Source organism: Phocoena phocoena, chromosome 6 (genome assembly GCF_963924675.1).
Source record: "Phocoena phocoena chromosome 6, mPhoPho1.1, whole genome shotgun sequence".
NCBI classification, from domain to species: Eukaryota; Metazoa; Chordata; class Mammalia; order Artiodactyla; family Phocoenidae; genus Phocoena; species Phocoena phocoena.
The window spans coordinates 72,758,597-72,781,498 of NC_089224.1; the positions used below are offsets into that span (position 1 = coordinate 72,758,597).

A 22,902-nucleotide genomic window follows, 5' to 3' on the forward strand; every position below is an offset into this window, starting at 1 on the left:
AAAAAAAATAAAATAAAAGATGACAATTGGGCTGCGTCATTATCGTAGATTACTTTTGAATTTTATTAAATAGTAAAACATTAATGTTAAATTTCTTATAGGTACTTTCATAGAAATGAAAATATATGTCTCTTCTTTTAAATCGGTAGAGCAAACAGTTTATCTAGAAATAAAATATAGTGTAGTTAAGTTTATATATTTATCAGTTCTTAGTTTGCACTCAGTATGTTTTATATTTTGGTATGATTTTTAAAATATAAAGATTTTAGTAAGATATAGAAATAATACAAGAAAATGGTGTTACTAACCAGTTTGGTCTATCCCAAATATAAACGGAGGTTTATCTGATAATGTGTGTTAATCAAAATAATGTTAATCTTTTACATCACTGTTGTATGCTACTCACTGGGTGAGCTATTCCCTCCACACTCTTTGATTCAATGAGTAGCATACAACAGTGATGTAAAAAGGTAGACATTTGCCAGCCAGTGGCTTGTTTTTCACTTTTATCATATAGACATCTAAAACTTGGATATAATATTTTTCCTATTAATTTTTTCTATTTTTGTCTAAATGAAAAGTTATTCCTTATATCAAGTTCAAGAAGATGTTATTTTCTTCTAAGATTTTTAAAGTTTTGTTTTTGAGATTCCTTTTCTCTAAAACTGGAAACTTTTCCTTGTAATTTTTAGCAAAGATAATTGCATGTTTGGATTTTTTTTTCTAATTTATATGAGCAAGATAAATATTGCCTGATAATTCCTTTGCTGGGATATTTAGATGGAATATTTTTTAAATGTCTTTAGATTCTTAGATTAATGATACTAAATGTTACTTTTCTTTCCCAGATTAGAAATCATTTTTCAATACCACTTTATGTTTATGGAGGGGACACCTTATTGGGAACGGCTTCACCTGGAAGTGAATTTAACATACCATTAGCATCTTACCGGTGATTTTTTTCTTTATCCTTTTGTTTGCCCTAAGGTCTCTTATACACTCTTTAGTTTCTGATTTAGTAGTGATATCTATCTTTAAGTTATCAAACCATGATCAAATCTATCTTGTTAATATCTCATCTAACTTATTTAAGTTTCGGCACTCTTAGAAGATTTTTTTAAAGAAATATTATTTAACTTAATGTGTATAATGTATATCCTATAAATTATCTATGCTTTCACTAGTAAATATAAATTACATGCTTGCAATATAACTATCATGGCCATAGTCATATATATTTATGATTTTTAAAAAATTTCTTACTGAGCATGATTGGTGGCTTCTAGATTTATTTACACTATTATGAAGTGATTTTTACTTTTCTAGGGTTTTATGATAGAATTTTTAAGAAATTTCTTTAGAAAATGTAAAATATTTTATCTTCTAATCTACATATTTATCTAATTGTTCATTGATAGAATTGTAATGTAAATAGAGATAGACAGTTGATCCTTCAACAACATGTGGGTTAGAGGTGCTGACGCCCATGTAGTCAAAAATACACATTCAGTTGTCCCTCAGTATCCATAGAGGATTGTTTCTAGGACCCACTGCAGATACCAGAATCCTTGGGTGCTCAAGTCCCACAGTCAGTCCTCCACACCTCTATTTCCACATCCATGGATTCAACCAACTGCTAGTCATCAAGTACTTTATTTGCTGAAAAATGTCTGCTTATGAATGGACCCGTGTAGTTCAAACCCGTGTTGTTCAAGGGTCAGCTGTATAGTACATATAAAATCTTTTATGTATTAAGAAAGGACTATTAAAATTGTAACAGTACTAATGATGGGCTAGTCTCTTAATCATAGGCTTAATATTACAAACAAGTATTATTATTATTTAGGATATTTAATCTGGAATTGAAGATAGTCTCTTTTAGGGAGATTAAACTCTCTTGGAGAATAAAAACTTCCTCAGAATAAGCATCATAGTTTGTTAAGTACCATTTCAAAACACACTCTAGACATGGACCTTTAGACCTATGCTACAAAAGGATGGAGGCAAAATTACAAGCAGTGCTAAAATATTCCTTACCTCTATTTATTCTGCCCCATACGTAGGAGTTCAAGATTGGGTCCCTAATGCTTAGAATACAGCCTAGCAGTTTTAGGCACATATTTTCAGAGAGTAGGCCTGCTCACCTTAATGAGTGTTTTATTGCCTAGACCTTCTAACCCTAATGAGTTTTATTGCTTAGTTCAGACTTGCTGAGGGAAAGAGTTATATTGTCTAGAGAACAACCACAAAATAGTTGTTTATAGTATCTGACCTTGTTCTAGAGAGGATTTGGAGTGGGTTATAAGACTAGATTAAAAAGTAGCATGTAAGATATGTTCAAAAGTTTCTGTGAGGAAATCCATTTTGTCCTTGGATAATAAATGTTAATGGCATTCTGCTTTATTTTTAGTAAATATTACTATATATTTTGTGTTTCTGTCCATAGAAGGGAAAAGTTAGGCCATTAGAGTATCTTTACACTTTTTTGTTCAAGGCTAAATATGTGTTACATGGAAGTTAATCTATCTTAATTAGAATTATTAATGACTGACTAGCTTGGACTTCACATTAGATATTCTTCTAATCTAATGCTTAGATATAGATACTCATATTTAAGATGTGAGGTCTTAAATTAACAAATGGGTATCATTCTGTAGAATTTAGGTATACTTATTCTTAAATTCAATTCATTTAACAAGTATTTACCAAGTGTTTTGTTGTGTGGAAGGCACTACTGTAAGATACCAAGAGGAATTGGCATGGCTATTCCCCTTGAGAGATTGATATATTATATAGGTACAGAAAGTAGAAAACAATGGGTTGTTGAGAATCACAGAAAACGTTTTAGTTGCAGAAAACTATGAAAAGGAAAGAAGGGATTAATGATTAACTCCTGAGAGACGTACATGAATTGTAGTTAAAATATAATAATGTGGAGATTAGTGGGGAAGGGCAATCTTAAATGGAAGGAATTGCATAACAAAGATAAGGAGGCGTGAATGCACAGAATTTGTACAGGTTTATAAAAGACTAGGGGTTTGACTGGAATGTAGTGTGCATGTTGGAATATGAAATTTGAAAGGTTAAGTCCACATTGGGATAGTTGCTCGCTCATTGTCTTGCCCCCATTTATATAAATTTTATCTTCATCTTTAATATCTATTTCTTTCTTCCTCTCTCAGAACATTTGGTGTTCTTCTGTTTTAAGACCATTTAATGCATCAGCTCTTCTCACTCAAAACCTCTTGCCATTGATCATCTGTCTCATGTTTTCTCTTCATTCATTTCTTAAACTTTCCTTTAACCTTGCATATGTCTCTAGTTCAGCTCTACCCTTCAGAAACAAAGCTTTTGGGGGAAATTGTGACCTCTGGAAAACACTCTGCAGCCAATCTAGAAAGAGTTAACCACACTCTTCATGCCCTTAGTCTTCAGTGTACATCTGGGTTTTTTTTGAGGGGGGGTACCTATCACAGTGCAGTAGTTATCTTTTAACATTACATTTCCCATGTGATTGGTATCTCCTTAAGAGTAAAGAGTGACTTACCATTTGTTCATTTTCAGTTTTACCTTCTCATTGGTAAATAATAGTCCAATAAATGTCTTGATGGAAAAAAAATGAAATTTCAGAGAGAATGTAGAAGTAAAATAGGCTAAATCTGATAACTGATTTGACAGGTAACTATATCTATGTATGTAAGGGGGGAATAAGGAAGAGTTAATATTATTTTATAGTCCAGAGTGCCAATAGCTGGAAGTTCCTGAAAAAAGGACGCACAGAGAAGTGGGTGTGGAGGGTTCAGAGTTCAATTTAGCAATTTAAAGCACCATCCGACATCATTACAGAAATATGTAGTAGATATTTAAAATTGGGGGGACTAGAGCTTAAGAAAACAATCACAGCTAGAGATAGTATTGACACTTGTCACACAGTAAGGGATAGTGTCACAATCATAGGTAATTAGTTTTACAAGTATAAAAATACTTAAGTGTTTATATGTGGACACACCTTAGGTTTAAAAAAATTATTAAACCCAAAGTACATTTGCAATGTAAAAGAATGTGATTTTTAAATATAAGGATTAATCATATGTGACACCTAGTAATTTTATTACTGTCTTCTTACAACCACTTCTGCAACTATGCTCAACATTTCTGTAAAGCTAAGTATCTGTTGAAAGCTTTCATTTGATTAACCTTGAGAAGCCGATGATTAATTTTTCAGTAGAAATATATTTTTGCTTCACAAACTCAATCATGGTATGTACTTGGGACCACATACCCAGGAAAGCCAACTTCTTTAAGTTAGTGTTTAAGTCACAGCTGTATGTGTGTGTTTTGCATATATGACCTGTATGATTACGTATTTTCTGCGAGAAACCAATTATCTTGTAAACATACTTTTAAGACAGCAAGTTTGTAAGAAAAATATTCTTCTCTTGGAAGCCAAATAACTTGATTGGTTTCCAGAAAGTTAAGATGGAAATTGGTATCTATATGTCTATCTTACCTATCTCTAAGAAGAATGTGAAAATATAAAAATTTATTACAGTAGTATGGAGGGAGATAATTTCATTGTTCTGAAGCTGTAATCAAACAGTTAAACATGTATTTTCTTTTAAAGCATTTTAAAATGTATTTTTTAATCTTTTATGTAGATCACTCCTTTCCCTGAAGCCAGAAGATGAGGACTATCAAATGTGTGAAGGAATTGATTTTGAAGAAATTATAAAAAATGATGGCACTTTTCTCAAGAAGAAATGTAGATCTATAAACCCTTCCAAGAAGCCATTTATCATTAATATTGTCCCAGAAAAAGATAATTTGACATCTTTGTCAGTGTATTCAGAAGATGGTTGGGACTTACCATATATAATGCATTTGTGGCCACCTATTCTACTCCGAAATTTTCTTCCTTACAAGATTGCTTATTATATAGAGGTATTCTGGAGTTTTTTAATGCCCTCCTGTCTTTGATTTTGTAGCTTTAGTTATTTAAAGTTATGAACAATAAAACAATGTTTTAAAATTCTAATAAAAATTATAGTACTGGTGAATAGACAGTACAGATATTCTTCAAATGGAAAAGAAATGTTTCAATCATGTTATATGAAAGAAGATTAAAAAAAATTTTTTTCCACTGATTTACGTTAGAAATCTGACTACTAAGTTGAATATAATTCATACACACAAATATGATATGCCATTTTAAAAATCATTTATGAAAGTAATAGATATTCCTGTAGAAAATTTTAGAAAATAGAGATTATTAAGATTGTCTATAATCACATTATCTGAAGGTAGCACTTCTGATGAAGTTATCATTTCAGTTCTAAAATATATATTTTTCAGTCTTTTCCATGCATGTATATTTCATGTATATTTAAAAGATGGATACTAACTTTTCAAACATGTATGAGAATTAGTATTAAAATGATAGTACTAGACTTAAAACTTGCTACATTGTATTATTCTTGTGCTAGTTTTCTAAAAGGATTTTATGCCCTATAAAGATGCTTTTTCTTTTAAATACTCTTTTTTTTAAGATATTACATCTGATTCCTTCCTGTTGCTGTAACAGGAATCTCTCCATCTTGGGATTTTAAGTAAATATTCCATTTGCCATTGCTTCTCAAATATAAGAAAGTAGTTCTTCATTGTAGTATATTATTTTATTGCAGTCTTTTAATTATTAATTATTGGGATTTACTCTGTTTACACTTTTCTGTTAAATTTTTTTTCGGAGTGGGGGAGTGAACACATCTGTGGTTTAAGAATATCTGTTTTCCATATGGTTGACAGATAACATAGTGGTTAAGAATTTACACTTTGCTGTCAGATAGATTTGAGATTGAATCCTACCTCTATCGCTTACTAGTGCTATGTCTTTAGGTAAGCTACATTATCTTTCTAAATCATTTGTCCAAGCCTATAAAAGGGGGATAGTAATAAAACTTTCATGATTGGGATATGGTGAAATCAAATTAAATAATGTTTGTAAAGGACTTAGCACAGTGCCTGACAGGCATATCGTTCCCATTTATTTACCTCTCTAGCACCACCAGCACTACTCTTCTATTTTGTGGAGCATGTCAAGTATTGATAGCTTACCTTGTTTTTGCTTTAAGTAATTTAAAATCTTAAAGTGAAGAGATTCCCATGTTATAACAGGAGGGAACCAGATTAGAGTTGCTGGAAAAACAGGTGAAATACCCAGATGGAATGTCTATCTATGTTGCATTTTAATAGAACTTTTAACTTGATGCTTTTAGGGATCACATTCTGTTTGCTAGTTTCCAAAGGATATGATCACTTTTTAGAAAGACAGTTTAGCTGCGGTGTAGAAAAGGGCTTAGAGGAGATAAGAGCAGTTAGGAGACTCTTAAAGGGAGAGGTTACAGTGACATGAACTAAGGTAATGCAAGCGTGAGTGGAGAGAAATGAACAGTTTTAAAAGCTACGTAAGATTCAGTATAAACAGTGATTGGAAATGGGTTATGAGAGTTTGTTAAAAATCAAAAATGAGAGTTAGTAGGGATTGCTTATTTTGGATTACATACATTTTTCATTATTTTGTAGTTTTCACAACTAAAATCACTAGTGGATAAGATTTTTGTTTTACTAATTATAGTGTTTTATAATCTTCATTAGTGCCAGCAGAATTTCACACTATATTATTTTATTTTATTTTCACAATAGTCCTTTGAAGTAGATCATTTAGACCATTTTACAAATATAGTAACTCAAATCTCAATTTATAGAAATTTATACAGTTGACAAAGTTAGAACATGAACATAAGTCTTCTTTTTCTGACAGAGGTATTTCAGAATCATTTGTATAGCATTTGGAATCATTAAATATTTTGGTGTATTATTCTGAAACATTAAAAATTTACTGTATTTTTTTTTATTATAGGGCACCGAACATAGAGTTTTTACTCTACATGAAGGCCATTCAGCCCAGATTTGTACTGTACAGTTGGATAAACCCAGGCTGCGTTTAAAATTACTTGACTATCTTAATCATGATTGGAAAAGTGAATATCATATAAAACCTAATCAACAAGATATTAGTTTCATCAGTTTTACTTGTGTTACAGAAATAGAAAAGACTGATTTAGATATTGCTATCCATGTAACTTATAATACTGGCCAGACGGTTATGGCATTTCACAGTCCTTACTGGATGGTCAATAAAACTGGTCGAATGTTACAGTATAAAGCAGATGGAATTCATCGAAAGCATCCACCTAATTATAAAAAGCCAGTTCTCTTTTCTTTTCAGCCAAAGCACTTTTTTAATAACAATAAGGTATGTGAAGTTTTTTTGACTTTCATTCTTTATCTACTTATCACTCCTTTTTGTTTGTTTAGAAGAATAAAATATTATGAAGTAGGTAGAAATAACATTTGTGAAATATTTGAGGTTAAAAAGATTAAAATTTAGTCTTGGGAAGGGTTTAGTGCATTAACAGTATAATATTAGTTTAAGCTAAAAAGCAAAAAATATATCAACTTAGGTAGGAATTTTTAAAGGTACCTAAATACTAATATATTTGAAATATTTTTTTCTAGGTTCAGCTTATGGTAACTGATAGTGAATTGTCAGATCAGTTTTCAATTGATACTGTTGGTAGTCACGGAGCTGTTAAATGTAAGGGCCTGAAAATGGAATATCAAGTGAGTTCATTTTATGCTCATCAGGAAATTTTTTTTAAGCTCTACTGAGTACTTAATTTTTATCAGGATGTTATGATAATGGAATAGTTTTTGAAATGTTGCTATTTTTTTTTTCCTGTAGGTTGGTGTCACTATAGATCTTAGCAGTTTTAACATTACCAGAATTGTCACCTTTACACCCTTTTTTTTGCTTAAAAACAAAAGTAAATATCGTATATCAGTGGCTGAAGAGGGAAGTGATAAATGGCTCTCTCTTGATTTGGAGCAGGTGGGTAGATGAATTTCAAAAAGGTACCTCTTTAGATTTTCATTTTCCCTTGAAGTTTGATACATGAAATCACTATGTAATGTTCTAACTCTCCACCCCCACCTCCCAATTTTGTTTCAGTTCCATGAACATTTGAGTATTTATTTGTACCAGAATAAACCAAGTAAATAATTAATTATTAAAATCCGAACATTGTCATCTAGGAATGTGTTGCTTGATAATAGAGGTAGACATTTAATAATTACTAACCAAATGTCGTTAAATATGGCAGTAGAAGACTGGGTAAAGTATAAATGCAGCAAAGAGAAGGAAATTATTTATTCTCTTTAGGAAGCTGTTAGAAATGCCTTTACAGGGTAGGTTAAGCTAGTTATTTTAGGAAGACAGTAGTGTCTTAGGAATGAAATTTTGATTCTACTCTATCTGTAGCTATTAGGTCTCTGGGTAAGAGCTTTCTGAAAGACTGCCTGAGGTTAACAGAATACTTCTGAAGAAATTTTATTTTGAGTATGTTAGGATTATTAGAGAAGTGTTTGCTATTTTTATTCATTATGCCTTTTTGCTTTGAAACCATCTTTCTGGAATCATTCTTGATGTACCATCCTTTGGCATTTCCTTTAGAGCTGATTTGGAGGTAAATACCATCAGTTTGTGTTTATCCATAAAAGTTTTAATCATCACCTTTCTTTTATGATACTTTTTCTTGATAATCAATTCTATTTTTTTCTACATGTTGTAGCATTATATTCTGGCTTCCATTTTTGTTGAAAATTCTGCTGTGATTCTGTCATTTCTCTGGAGGTTATCTTTCCTTTTCTCTAGCTGCCTTCACAGTTTTCTCTGTCTTTGATGTTCTGCAGTCATACTACTGTTTGTCTGCATGTGGGTTCCTTTGATATATCCTGCTTGAGATACTTTATTCCTAGACCTGTAGATTAATATATTTCATACCTTCTGTAAAATTTGCAGCTATTGTCTCTTTAAATACTACCTCTCCTCTTTGTCCATTTCCTCTTTCTGGGTCTTTAATCAGATTTGTTCTAGGACTTCATATTCTTTCTTCCATATATCCTATTATCTTTTTTATATTTTCTATCTGTATAACTCTTTGCTTCATTCTGGATAAATTCTACATATATATTTTCATAGATTTTCACTTTTACTATATATATTATACAGTATATATATATATATATGCTATTTGAGCCTTCAGCTGAGTTTTTTTTGTTTTGCGGTATGCGGGCCTCTCACTGTTGTGGCCGCTCCCGTTGCAGAGCACAGGCTACGGACGCGCAGGCGCAGCGGCCATGGCTCATGGGTGCAGCCGCTCCGCGGCATGTGGGGTCTTCCTGGACTGGGGCACGAACCCGTGTCCCCTGCATTGGCAGGCAGACTCTCAACCACTGTGCCACCAGGGAAGCCCCAACTGAGTTTTTTATTTGAATTACATTTCTCATTTCTAGAAGGTGTACCTTTTTTCATGTTTGCCTGTTTGTTCATTCTTTCAACAATATTTATTGTGTGTACTCCCTATGTGCCTTGTGATACATCTTTTAACAAAACCACAAGTACCTGTCCTTGTGTAGTTTACATTTCAGTGGGAGTATAGGGAAATCATTAAATGGATAATACTATAGTCAACTAGTAAAATACATAGTATGTTTAAAGGTGACAGGTCTAATAGGGAAAAAGGAAATAAGACAGGCTAAGAGGTGTTAAGAGTTCTAATGAGCAGGAAGTGGGCTATAATTTTACATAAGGTGGTCAAGGATAGGACTTACTGAGGTCACATTTGAACAAACTTGGAGAAAATGTGAGAGGTACACTTGTCAAGAGTTCAGCTGAGTTGGAGCTGAGATGCCAGGTACAGGAATAGCTGATAAAGACAACAAGCTAAAATGAAAGTAATACTCAGGACTTTAATTACTTACTGCAATAGTATAAGTAAGAGGCTAAACTGAAGAAAGCACCACCTCCCCTTGTACCATTTTTCCTATGGAACAACGTTAGTTAGGGGTGAGGTGGATCAGTGAGGGTAGTGTCATTGTCAGGGGAGCCCTGAACAAATAGCTCTTACTGTTTTATGGATCTGGGGGTGGCAGAAAACAAAGGGGAAGGGCTAGGAATGGAAAAGTACTGAGCACCAAGTCAGAGTAGAGAAAAAGCATCTTGAAGTTCCACCTCTCTCCTTGATAAAGAGGTGTTGCAGAGATTCTTGAGGAAGGCCTCTGCCAAAGGCCCTGGTAAAGAGGCCTCTGGACAAAGATGCCTGTAGTAGGAATGCAGATATTTGTAAGGGCATGGCTAGAAGTGAGGGCTGAGTTCTTGAGAATGCAGTGCGCTGGCTGTGCACCTAGTCTGGTATGGGGAGGGCAGCTTTGCCCTGTGAGACCTGCCAGATAAAGGTAAAGCCTTTGTAATTACCAGTGGTCTGACTTGAAAAATTGCACATAGGTTTTTAGCCAGGAGCTGGACCCCTCAGCAGTGTGGATATCTGGGGAAAGAGCATTAAAGACAAAGGATCAGCCAGGGTAGGTGCCCTAAAATGGGAGAATATTTGGCATGGTTGAGGGATAGCAAAAGGGGCCGATATTATTGGAAAGGGAAAAGTATTTAGAAGAGAACAAGACATAACAGTGATAAAGAGTAATCATGCAGAACTTTGTGACACAAAACTTTGTGAATTACAAGGATTTTAGCTTTTGCTCTGAGTGAAATGGAGAGAGCTATTAGAGGGCTCTGAACAGTGATTAGACACAGTATGCTCTCAATAAATATTTGTCGAGTGAATATAGATTTTCTTTGGCAAATGTTTCATATGTGCTCATTAAGTCTGTGGATTCTTGGTTTGTTGGATGTAGAGCTCTCTATATATCTAGATGCCAAATTATAACTGCAGCTTTGTTTTACTCTATATATTTTCTAGGTATATCTTTTTCCATACTTTTATTTACAGTAGTTCTATGTCTTGCCTTATATGTCAATTGCAGATAAGATTATTGGGTTTTCTCTTTTTAAAAACCTAATCTGTAGCTTCTGTCTTCCAACAATTAGTTTATATTTACAGTAATTGCAATTACAAATGCATTAGGACTTATTTTTTATTTTACTTTTTGTTATCAATTTCAGCTTTTCTCTTTTTTTAACATTTATTTAAGCTTCTGTCTTCCAACAGTTAGTTTATATTTACAGTAATTACAATTACAAATGCACAACAACTTATTTTTTATTTTACTTTTTGTTGTCAACTTCAGCTTTTCTCTTTGCTGTGTTTTTTTTGTTTGTTTTGTTTTTTAACATTTATTTATTTATTTTGGCTGCGCCGGGTCTTAGTTGCGGCATGTGGGATCTTTGTTACAGCATGTGGTCTTATAGTTGTGGCATGCAGACTTCTTAGTTAAGGCATGCATGTGGGGTCTAGTTCCCCAACTAGGGATCAAACCCAGGCCCCCTGCATTGGGAGCCCAGAGTCTTACCCACTGGACCACCAGGGAAGTCCCTTAGCTTTTCTTAAGATAAATTTCTTTTGCTAATTTAAAATCTTCACATTTTAATTTTGGCTTACAGTAGTCAACCTTAACTTAAAATGCATATTTATGATTATTAGCTGTGTTGATTTGTAAGGAAGGCTTACAAATAAGCAAGGCTTGGGGATTTTCAGAGAGCACATCGTTTTTAGTCTTCTCAGTTCCTCCTGGGAAATATGCTTGGATTAGTATTGCTACTGTTTTGACTCCCAGATAAGTTTCCACTGGGTTGCAAGAAGCCTCAAGTGGGAATTTTCTCAGCCTGTTATAGCCTTAACCATGTCCCATGTCTAGTTCCATTAATTACTTTTTATGGTTGAATAAAACTGACTTTATCAAGCTAAGGCACTTGACTCTAACATCTCGCTTCTTCTACATTGCCCTCAGGTCGTATGGTGATGATGAGCACATGTGCAGTCTCATTGAATTATGTGAAGTTACCAGCCTGGTCAGAGTCGGATCACACTAAGACCTGATTTACATAATAGTTTACAGACAAGGCTGGCTCTCCATTCCTGTCCTTTTAGCTCTTTTCTTTGTTTCCAGCTCCTGTTGTCTGGTCTTCTTTCTGGGTGCATTGACTGTCTCCTATTCCGTTAGTCTGGTTTCCAGATCACTGATGTCCAGGTGGTTTCTTAAGATTTTGAGCCTGTTTTCTACTCTGAACTTCAGACTTTAGATACTTCTCTTGGTTTTTGCTTTTGTTTTTGCTTTTTTAATCCTTATTTGACTTCCAGGACTCTGGATTTAATATATGTCCTGACTTGACATTTGTGTGTACTTTGACTACTGCTTAATTACTAAGTGATGCCCACAACCCAATTATAACTTTTAGTAACTGAACATTCCCCTGTTTTAAACTGATCACTTGGCTCAGTTTACTTACTTTTTTTCAATCCATCTCTAGATCTGGACCACACTAACGCCTCTTCACAGCGCTCTATCAATAACTCTTCAACTTACTACGCATTACTGCTTGTGTTCAAAGTGCGCCCAAGTGGCACCCCATCTTGAAGTCAGCAGTTCATAGCTAAGCAGTGCAGTAACCAGAGCAGTGTTGAAAGAGGTTTAAGACTATTTTGAGTCTACTCTGATGGGTTTATTAAAATGATAAAGGTCTTTATGGTGAAATCAGTTTTACTTAAATAAATATATGTAATATATGTTTTAGTGTATCCCCTTTTGGCCTGAGGATGCTTCTAATAAACTTCTTATTCAAGTTGAAAGAAGTGAAGGCTCTCCCAAAAAGATACATTTTAACAAGCAAGAAAGTTGTATTTTATTGCATCTGGGTAATGAGGTAAGTGATTCTTTTGTGTGTGTAGTTAGAGAAGCTAATATATACTTACTAATTTTTTTTTATTAAATGATTTTTGTTTGTTTGTTTCACCAAAAATGAACAAACATTTCTCTTTGCAAAGGGAAAAAGTTCTAAAAGGAAGCAAGAGACATAAAACAATTTAACTGTTATATGGAATGTTAGAGCAGGGGTCCCCAACCCAGGGGCCATGGACTGGTACTGGTCCTTGGCCTGTTAGGAACCGGGCCGCACAGCAGGAGGTGAGTGGCAGGCGAGCGAGCAAAGCTTCATGTGCCGCTCCCCATGGCTCACATTACTGACCGAACCATCGCTCACATTACTGTCTGAACGTTCCCCCCCACACCCGCCGTTGGGGACTGCTGAGTTAAAGTGCCTAGAATACTACAATATACCACATCTTGAATTTGACCCATCTGTATATGATAATTGAGAGTCATGGTTTTCCAGAAATGCAGTATAAAATCCTGAATTACTTTTCAAATCATCAAAAAATATATTAAGTTATGAATAGTTTTTATTATTAAATGTTATTGGTTAATATTCTTTGGAAAATTATCACATTAGAGAATATTTTCTTTTCCTTTTTTCTAGCTTGGAGGTATTATAGCAGAAGTTAATTTGGCTGAGCATTCTACAGTTATTACATTTTCAGATTATCGTGATGGAGCAGCTCCATTCCTGTTAATAAATCACACCAAGAATGACATTGTTCAATATAAGCAAAGGTAAGAAGATTATTACAAATACAGTATCCCCTGATTTTAGCAGAGTCTAGCTGATGAGACATTGACTTTATGATAATTTCCTAAGAGTATAAACACCGTTAATGGCATTATGGCCATGTAAAACAATGTCCTCATTAAAAAAAAAAAAAAGTATACTGAAGTATGTAGGGTTAAAACTGACTTGAGATCTATAATTTACTTTTTTAAAAATTCCAACATAATTGACATATAACATATGAGTTTCAGGTGTCCAACATAATGATTCAATATTCGTATATATTGTAAAATCATCACCATTATAGTCTAGTTAATATCCATCACCAAACACAGTTAAGATTTTTTTTTCTTGTGATGAGAACTTTTAAGATTTACTCTCTTAGCAACGTTCACACATACAATAGAGTATTATTAACTATAGTCACCATGCTGTACCTCGCATCCCCATGATTTATACATTTTATAACTGGAAGTTTGTGCCTTTTGACCACCTTCACTCATTTCATCCACCCCAACCCTGCCTCTAGCAACTGCCAATCTGTTCTCTGTATCTGTGTGTTTGGTTTTTTTGGTTGTTCTCTTTTTTCTTTTTTTGATTTTTTTTAGATTCCACATATAAGTGAGATGATACAGTATCTGTCTTTCTCTGACTTGTTTCACTTAGCATAATGCCATTAAGTTCCATCCATGTTGTCTCAAATGGCAAGATTTCTTTATGGCTGAATAATATTTCATTTTATATATACCACATTTTCTATATTCACTCATTCATCAATGGACAGTTAGGTTGTTTCCATGTCTTGGTGATTATAAATAATGCTGCAGTGAACATGCATATAATTTTTGAATTAGTGTTTTCATTTCCTTTGAACAGATAATCCAGCTGCTGGATCACATGTTCTGTTTTTAGTTTTTTGAGAAACCTCCATACTATTTTCCATAGTGGCTGCACCAATTTACATTTCCACCAACAATACACAAGGGTTCCCTTTTTTTTTTTTTTGTGGTATATGGGCCTCTCACTGTTGTGGCCTCTCCCGTTGCGGAGCACAGGCTCCGGACGCACAGGCTCAGCCTTGACTTTGCACTCTTCTTTATAGTACATTTCAGATATAAAGTGTCTAGAAATTTTATCTACTTCATTGTTACAGTTGTAAAAGTAAGGGATAAGGGAGAAACTAGAATGTGATCCTGTGTAGAAATTCTGAAACTTAAAAATTACAGTTTTAATGGAAATTTATAAAATTAATATATAGATTAAAGTGTTTGTCACATTGTGTTGTAATTTTCTTGTGAGGTTAAGACTTGTACACATATATAGTTAACATTCTGAGGACTCTGGTTACTTTTTATTTTCTTTGAATTTCCTGAGATAAATTTTTTTTTTTTTTTTTGTGGTACGCGGGCCTCTCACTGTTGTGGCCTCTCCCGTTGCGGAGCACAGGCTCCGGACGCACAGGCTCAGCGGCCATGGCTCACGGGGCCCAGCCGCTCCGCGGCATGTGGGATCTTCCCGGACCGGGGCACGAACCCGTGTCCCCCATGTTGGCAGGCGGACTCTCAACCGCTGCACCACCAGGGAAGCCCTCCTGAGATAAATTTGAGATGAATTTTTTCATGAGGAATATTCTGCAGTGAATTAAATAGATTAAAATTTATATGAATTAAAGCATTTCTAAATATTTTTAAACCAAATTTATCTGATCAACACGGTTACATTTGATATTTTTTCATAGAAAAATAAGGAATATAGGGCTTTTGTTTCCTCTGCCTTCCCTACCCTTGGCTTTTTTGTTGTTGTTAATATGGTTTTTAATTGTTTCCTACATATAAAAATAACAACTGTCCATTATTTTTTAAAATTCTGTAGGAAAACTGTGAAAAGAAAAACATAATCCCTGGAATCCCAACACTGTCAGCATTTTGATTCAGTTATTTTTTTTACTATTGCTCTTTGTCTGTTTATATTTCTGAATCTCTTGTTTTTAACAGCTATTGTGAGCATGTAAATTTGCTTCAAAAACACAATTTTCAATGAATGCATGATATTCCATCATTTAGATGCACTATAATCAAATGTTCTTCTGTTGTTGAGAATTTATTTCCAGTTTTATAATGTTAGAACCTGTTTGTCTTTTAATAAAAATGTTGAACCCAAAAAAAAAAATGTTGAACCCATTTGTAATTCTTATAACAACTAATTTATAATTCCTTGCCATACTTTTTGGTAATATGGATTATTTTCTTCTAAGGATGATTTGGAAAATATACATTTTGTTTCTCTTGTAGATAATTATTTTGTGTTCTTGGAGATTTTGATGCATATTTTACTTTATTTTATTTTATTTTATTTTACTGCATCAGGTCTTAGTTGCAGCGTGCAGGCTCTTTGTCGCGGCACGTGGGCTTTTCTCTAGTAATGTCACACCGGCTCCAGAGTATGCAGGCTCAATAGTTGCGGCACACAGGCTCTCTAGTTGTGATGCACAGGCTCTAGAGTGTGTGGGCTCAGTAGTTGCAGCGTGTGGGCTTAGATGCCCTGCAGCATGTGGGATCCTAGTTGCCCGACCAGGGATCGAACCCATGTCCCCTGCAGTGGAAGGCAGATTCTTAACCACTGGACCACCAGGGAAGTCCCGATTTTGATGCATTTTAAATTTTGAGAGTGAAACAGTTATCTGCTAATTCATCCATGAAAAATTTGGAGTAGTTGACATCTTTAATTTCTCTTTCCAAATTCTCAGTTTCTTATCAATATAATTTGGGATTTTTGACCCAGATGAATATAAAATGGTTAGTTTTTCAAAAATATGTTCTTGAAGGTATTTGCATTGATTCATAGCATATAAACAACAAGTTAATTTATTTGACTGGTTTAGTTGTTTAATATTTCTACATCCTAGTTCTTAAAATTTTATTTTTAGTCATCTCTGGCTTGGTTGGAAAAAGTAAGGGTTTGTGGATAATAGGTTATGCTATTGCTTATTTGAAAATGTCTTTCTCTTGCAAATTAACAACTTGACAGAAAATTTTAAGTCATAACTTCTTGCCTCAAAATTGTGTGGCCACTGCTCCATTGTTTTCTGGCATTCAGTATTACAGAAAAGTGTAAGAACAGTCTTACTTTTATTTCTTCATGGGTAACTGTGATTGTCCTAGATGTTTATAGGCAGGTTTTCCTCTATTTTCTTAAAATTTGAACATTTTACAAAGCTCTATCTAGGATGATATTCTGTTTCCATTAATTTAGTCTGATACGCAATGAAGTCTAATCTGCAGAGTCAGCTTCTTCAGCTCAGAAAAGTTATATTTTATTATTTCTTTGGTTTGTAGCTTCTCCGTTTTCTTTTGGGGAATCGTTTTATGAGTTGACTGAGTTTCTTAGATTTGTATCCCATGTCTTATGGTTTTTAGAAATAATTGAGCTGTATTGTCTTTGCCACAGTAAAAACAATACTTTGGAAAGGGTTACCAATTAAATTCTCTTAGATTTGGTATAGATAAGATAAAGTAAGTGGAATAATTTTCTTTTATAATTAATTTGTATTAAAACAAAAGTTCGCAAAGTAGTTTCAGCAACCTGGAGATATTTATTTCCTAAATAGGACAAATATTTCCCTTGAAATATTCTCATTATTTTCTCAGAAAACCACTTTTTTATTGTATAAGGAAAATTTTCAGTCTACTCTTTTTTTTTTTTTTTTTTTTTTTGCGGTATGCGGGCCTCTCACTGTTGTGGCATCTCCCGCCATGGAGCACAGGCTCCAGATGCGTAGGCCCAGCGGCCATGGCTCACGGGCCCAGCCACTCCGCGGCATGTGGGATACTCCCGGACCGGGGCACAAACCCATGTCCCCTGCATCGGCAGGCGGACTCTCAACCACTGCGCCACCAAGGAAGCCTGAGGAAAATTTTCAGGCTACTCTTAATCAGAACTATCACAAATCTCAATTAACGGACTCAGAATTAATGAAGTATTATTTTGGATTCTTTAAATAATTGTATACTTGCACTTACTTTAATGCATATTTTTTTACTATTTATGTCAGTTCCCTCTGTGAAATAGAAGATTCCCTCCCTCCTGGAAAAGCAATTCTTTACACGTGGGCTGATCCAGCGGGCTCTAGAAAGCTGAAGTGGAGATGTGGAGAAAGCCACGGTGAAGTAACACAAAAGGATGTATGTACTGGATTGATTTATTATGGTGTTCTCAGAAGTCTTTTATTTATTTATTTTTTAAGTTACTCTCTTTCAGCCTTACTAGTTTTGAGGACTCTTTTGTGTTTCCACTTCTTAAAAACTGCGAAAGATTTTTAAAACAGTATTCAAACTTTAACTTAACCAGAAATGTTTAAAACTGGAAACAGTCTTATTTTGTCTGCCTTTTTATTTGCTTCTATTATGTTATAAAGGGTAAACTTAGGTATTTTCAGCATTCAATTTATAAACCAATATAAATACATTCTTTGCATTGAAAGTCATCCCAAGTCAATTTAACTTCTGTGAAGGATATTTAGGGATCTATTAATGAAAGAATTTATCTCTGGATGGCAAACTGTTGTTTTTTATAATAATAAAGTTAGGTATAAACATTCTGCAGTAACATATTAAATGACTTTCAGTAATTGTTTTGTTAAAGTTTTATTGGTCTTTCAAATTTTATCTTAATTTGTTCCCTATTCCAGTGTCTTTTTTCTTGCCACTAGTTATTATTTCTCTTATCAAATGAGTATTGAACTTTTATTAATTTTTATGACTTTTTGTAATCTTTTGAGATGATTATATGTAATCTGGGCTTTGTCTTATTTGGTTGGTTTTTTAATATTAGACCAACCTTGTATTTTTGGAATTGACTTGCTAATGCTTTGTTTAAGACTTTTGCTTGTATTCATGAGAGAAGTTGGGCTGTAACTTTCCTGCCTTGTAATGTCCTAACCAGATTTTGATGTTAAGGTCATTCTAATACATGCTGGGAAATATCTATGATTTTCCTGTTTTCTGGAAGAGCTTATGTAAGATGGGTATGATTTCTAGAATGTTTGGAATATTTGATAGAATTCACCAGTGAAGCCAAGCCATCTTAACCTGCAGTAGTCTTTGTAGGAAGGTTTTAAATTATGAATGCTATTTTATTATTAAATATAGGGCAGTTCAGCTTTCTATTTCTACTTGTGTCATTTTGGTAAGAGGTTTTCTAAGAATGCTTTTATTTCATCTCTTTTCTAATATATTGATATAAATGTTTTCATAATATCCACCTTTTTATCTTTTAATATTTATGCGGATGATTCTCCTTTTCATTCCTAGCATAGACTATTTGTCCCTTCATTCCTTTTTTCCTGATAAGTTTTGCTGAGATTTTATTAGTTTAATTAGTTTCAGTTTAGCTTTGTCTGTCAGAAAACCATCAATTTGCTCTTTTGATGATCTCTTTTGTACATTTGTTATCATTTTCACCTGTTTCTGCTCTAATCTATATTCTTTCACCTTTCTTCTGTTTTAATTTGATAAGTTTCTTCTAAACTCTTGAAATAGATATTGTATTAGTCTGCTCAGGGTGCCATAACAAAATACCTTAGACTGGATGACTTAAACAATGGAAATTTATTTCTAATGGTTCTGGAGGCTAGAAGCTTGAGATCAGAGTGCCAGCATGGTCAGGTTCTGGTGAATCTGGTGAGGCCTCTTCGTGGCTTGCAGATGACTGCCTTCTTGCTGTGTCCTCACATGGCAAAGAGAGAATGAGCGAGCCCTCTGGTATCTCTTATAAGGAAACTAATACTGTTGGATCAGAACCCTATTTACACCTTCCCCCTCCCCCAGGATGTCATTTAACCTTAATAACCTCCATAAAGGCCCTATGTCCTAACACAGTCACATTGGAAGTTGAGACGTTAGCATGTGAATTGCGGGAGGGGGCAAATGAGTTCATAGCAGATACTTAGATCATTGCTTTTTAGGCTTTCTTCACTTCTTATTTCAAATCACTTAAAGTCACGAACTTCCTACCAAAAACAGTATTAATTTTATCTCACAAATTTTCCTGTGTTTTATGTTACTTATTTTTTAGTTAAAAATATTTTCTAAATTTCATTGTGACTTATTTTTATATTTTGGCTTCATGGTTACTTAGGTTATCACTTTTCAGAAGTATTTTCTAGTTTTGTTTGTTTATTTCTAACTTAATCCCACTGTGACTAGAGAACATACTCTGATTCAATTTTTTGGAATTTATTGAAATTGACTTTGTAGGCCAGCATGTGGTCAATTTTTGTAAATATTTTATGTGTATTTGAAAAAAATATGTATTCTGTAGTTGTTGGTTACAGTATTCTATGTGTTACCAGGTCCAAGCTCGCTCTGCTCGCCACATGACAGGCCAGTAAATTGAGAGGTGTTTATAAATTTATTTATTTATTTATTTATTTATGGCTGTGTTGGCTCTTCGTTTCTGTGCAGGGGCTTTCTCTAGTTGCGGTGAGCGGGGGCCACTCTTCATTGCGGTGCTCGGGCCTCTCATTGTCACGGCCTCTCTTGTTGCGGAGCACAGGCTCCAGACGCTCAGGCTCAGTAGCTGTGGCTCACGGGCTTAGTTGCTCCGCGGCATGTGGGATCTTCCCAGACCAGGGCTCAAACCTGTGTCCCCTGCATTGGCAGGCAGATTCTCAACCACTGCACCACCAGGGAAGCCCTGGGAGGTGTTTAGGCAAGGAATAACGACTTTATTCAGAAAGCCAGCAGACTGAGAAGATGGCGGACTAGTGGCCCAAAAAACCATCTTGTTGGGATCTGGATGCCAGTTTCTTTTATAGAACAGAGAAGGGGAGGAGAATAGGAACTAAAGTAAAAAGCCCATTTATCTTGCAAAACATCTCCTCACAGTGGCCTTCATTGGGGAGGGAATGTGTTAGTTTCTTCTTTTCTGCAGCCAGTCACAGGTGGGCAGGGTCAGATTGTCTCCCTGTGAGCTGAACAGAGGTACTTTAGTTTAAGGTTCAGGCAGAGAGGCAGGGTTCCCTGAGGCAGGCCATTATGTATGATTATAATAACAAAAGCAACAAAAAGCAAAGGTTAAAGTCAAAGAAAGAGATCCACATGGAGTCAAAATCGGCTGTTCCCTGTTACATATATATGTTGATTTATTCAAGTTTTGTTGAATTGTTTAAATCTATCTCATTAAATTTTTTGTTTGCTTGTTCTGTTACTTGGAGAGTGGTGGTTAAAATCGTGTATTTACACATTCCTTTTTTGGTTTTGTTAATTTGGGCTCTTATATTTTGAAACTATGTGATTAGGTAGATACAAATTAAGAATTGTTATGTCTTTTTGTTAAATTGATTCTTTTATCAGTATGTAATATTACAGTGCCCACCACAGTATCTTTTTAGGCTTAAACATTCAGACTTACAAAACTATCATAGGCCACAGTTTACAACTGCCTGCTTGGGTGGATACAGGCCAGGAAACATAGCATACCAGCAGGGAGCATCAGACAAGTTTAGGAGGTATTCTCTTTGGTCACTTCAAACAACAGCTTTGATGTGAGGGAAAACAAAGCTCACTGGGTGTGTTATGAGCCCCCTTGACCTAGAAGCCCTACCCCACAGTAGCAGATATCTCTTATAACACCCCATGAGCATAGCTTGTAGGTTTTCTGCAAGGGACACAAAAAGATCATCACATTAACAGAAGCCTAAAGCTTTAGCTTCCTACTGTATTACAGCATTCATTCTTGACTTATTAAAACCTGCTGTAAATTAGTACTTGTACCACTTTCCCAGTAATGTGAGGACTTTAGAACTCTTTAACTCCATTTACTCCTTCTGTCTTATGTAATATTGTCGTGTGATTTATTTCTAAATAGGTTAACTCCCATAAGAAGTATTATTACTGCTTTCTACAATTAGTATTCCATTTAAATTAACCCACATATTTCTCCTTTTGCCACTTCTCATTTCTGCCTGCATCTCCATACTTCTGTTTGGGTTCATTTTTCTTCTCTTTACTATTTTTTTAGTGTGAGTTGTTGACTAAAAAATTATTTATAACCTAAAAGTTGAGAGTTATGTTTTATTGGGTGGGAGCTTTTAGGACTTCGAGCCCGGGAGGCAGCATCTCGAGTAACCCTGAGAGAACAGCTCCGAGGAGGCAATAGGGGAAGCCAGGTTATATAGAAGTTTTACAACAAAGGGCCGGTAGTCAGGAACATCAAAAGATTATTGTTAATTAAAGAAAACCAGATATCCCAAGTTAAGGAACTTAGCACTTTTCTGTGTATAGGAAGATGCAAGAGTCTGGGCTCACTGAAATCATTCCTTTAATGTGCACCTCAGCTATCTCGGGCCAGTATCCTGTGTTTTCACATCCTGAGTTTCCTCAGGGCTCACCGTGGGGAGTGGCTGCAGTCCGATGGCTGCTAGATGGCAGGTATTCTTCGTGAGTTTCCTCAGGGCTCGCCTGCTCACCATAGGCTGTAGCTACAATAGCTGATGACTGTAACATCCTTGTTTACTGATATGGCAGCCAGTATTCCATTTATCAGAGTCTGCAGCTGATGAGTTTTCTATCAGTTTCATTCTGGACATGTCTTTATTTTGCCCTGTTTTTAGTGGAGTATTTCTGCTGGATATCAAATTTCAGGGTTGGCACCTCTTTTTTTCTCTTTATCTTTGGAATTCACTATTACATAAATGTTAGACTTTTCATCATGTCTGACGACTTTTATGTGTTGTTCTGTATTGTTTCATCTTTTTCTCTCCTTCCTTCAGTAAGGATATTTTCTTACCTATTTTTCACTATACTTCTCTCGCTGTATCTAATCTGCTCTTAAAATCATCCATGGAGTTCTTAATATTAGTTATTGAAATGATGAGTTCTAAGACTTCTGTTGTAGAAGTTTTTGTTCCAAAATTCTGTCTTGTTACATAATTTCTTGAATGTTTTGATCATAACTACTTTGAAGCCTATCTGACAATTTCAATATCTAGATTTCATATGGATATTTTTATATTTTCTTTTTTTCTTGTTTTTCACTCAAATCCATACTTTATGCATGTTTATTTTTGCCTGTGTGCCGGCCATAGTATATGAAAAATGTTAAAGGTAATTCGAGGCTCCATATGATGTTCCCTTTCTCTTAAAAACATGTGATTTTACCTTTGTAAGGTAGCTAGTCTAGGGGGAGAGTACCTTAATGGGGACTGAAATTATTTGAACCTGGTCTTCAGTCCTTGTGAGGACTTGTGTATTTCCAGTTTACCCTGGCACCTAAAGAATCGCCCTTTGGGGACTCAACTAAAAGCCTAAGCTGTTGACCATTCTTTTTGGTATGCCCTGCACTCCAGTTTTGGTCCTTCCAAACATGAGACTCCCAATTTTAATGTT

General features: G+C 34.7%; 1 protein-coding gene across 4 annotated transcripts in view; it reads left to right on the forward strand.

Moving 5' to 3' along the window:
• The window catches only part of VPS13A (vacuolar protein sorting 13 homolog A), a 231,975-nt gene that overhangs the window by 164,254 nt on the left and 44,819 nt on the right, over positions 1-22,902 (forward strand). For all 4 annotated transcript variants that reach the window (XM_065879497.1, XM_065879498.1, XM_065879499.1 and 1 more), the window contains 8 exons: positions 849-952; positions 4,659-4,941; positions 6,917-7,312; positions 7,576-7,680; positions 7,802-7,948; positions 12,647-12,775; positions 13,388-13,521; positions 17,568-17,697. In XM_065879497.1, coding sequence (XP_065735569.1) covers positions 849-952; positions 4,659-4,941; positions 6,917-7,312; positions 7,576-7,680; positions 7,802-7,948; positions 12,647-12,775; positions 13,388-13,521; positions 17,568-17,697 — 1,428 coding nt within the window. The remainder of the gene's footprint in view (positions 1-848; positions 953-4,658; positions 4,942-6,916; positions 7,313-7,575; positions 7,681-7,801; positions 7,949-12,646; positions 12,776-13,387; positions 13,522-17,567; positions 17,698-22,902) is intronic.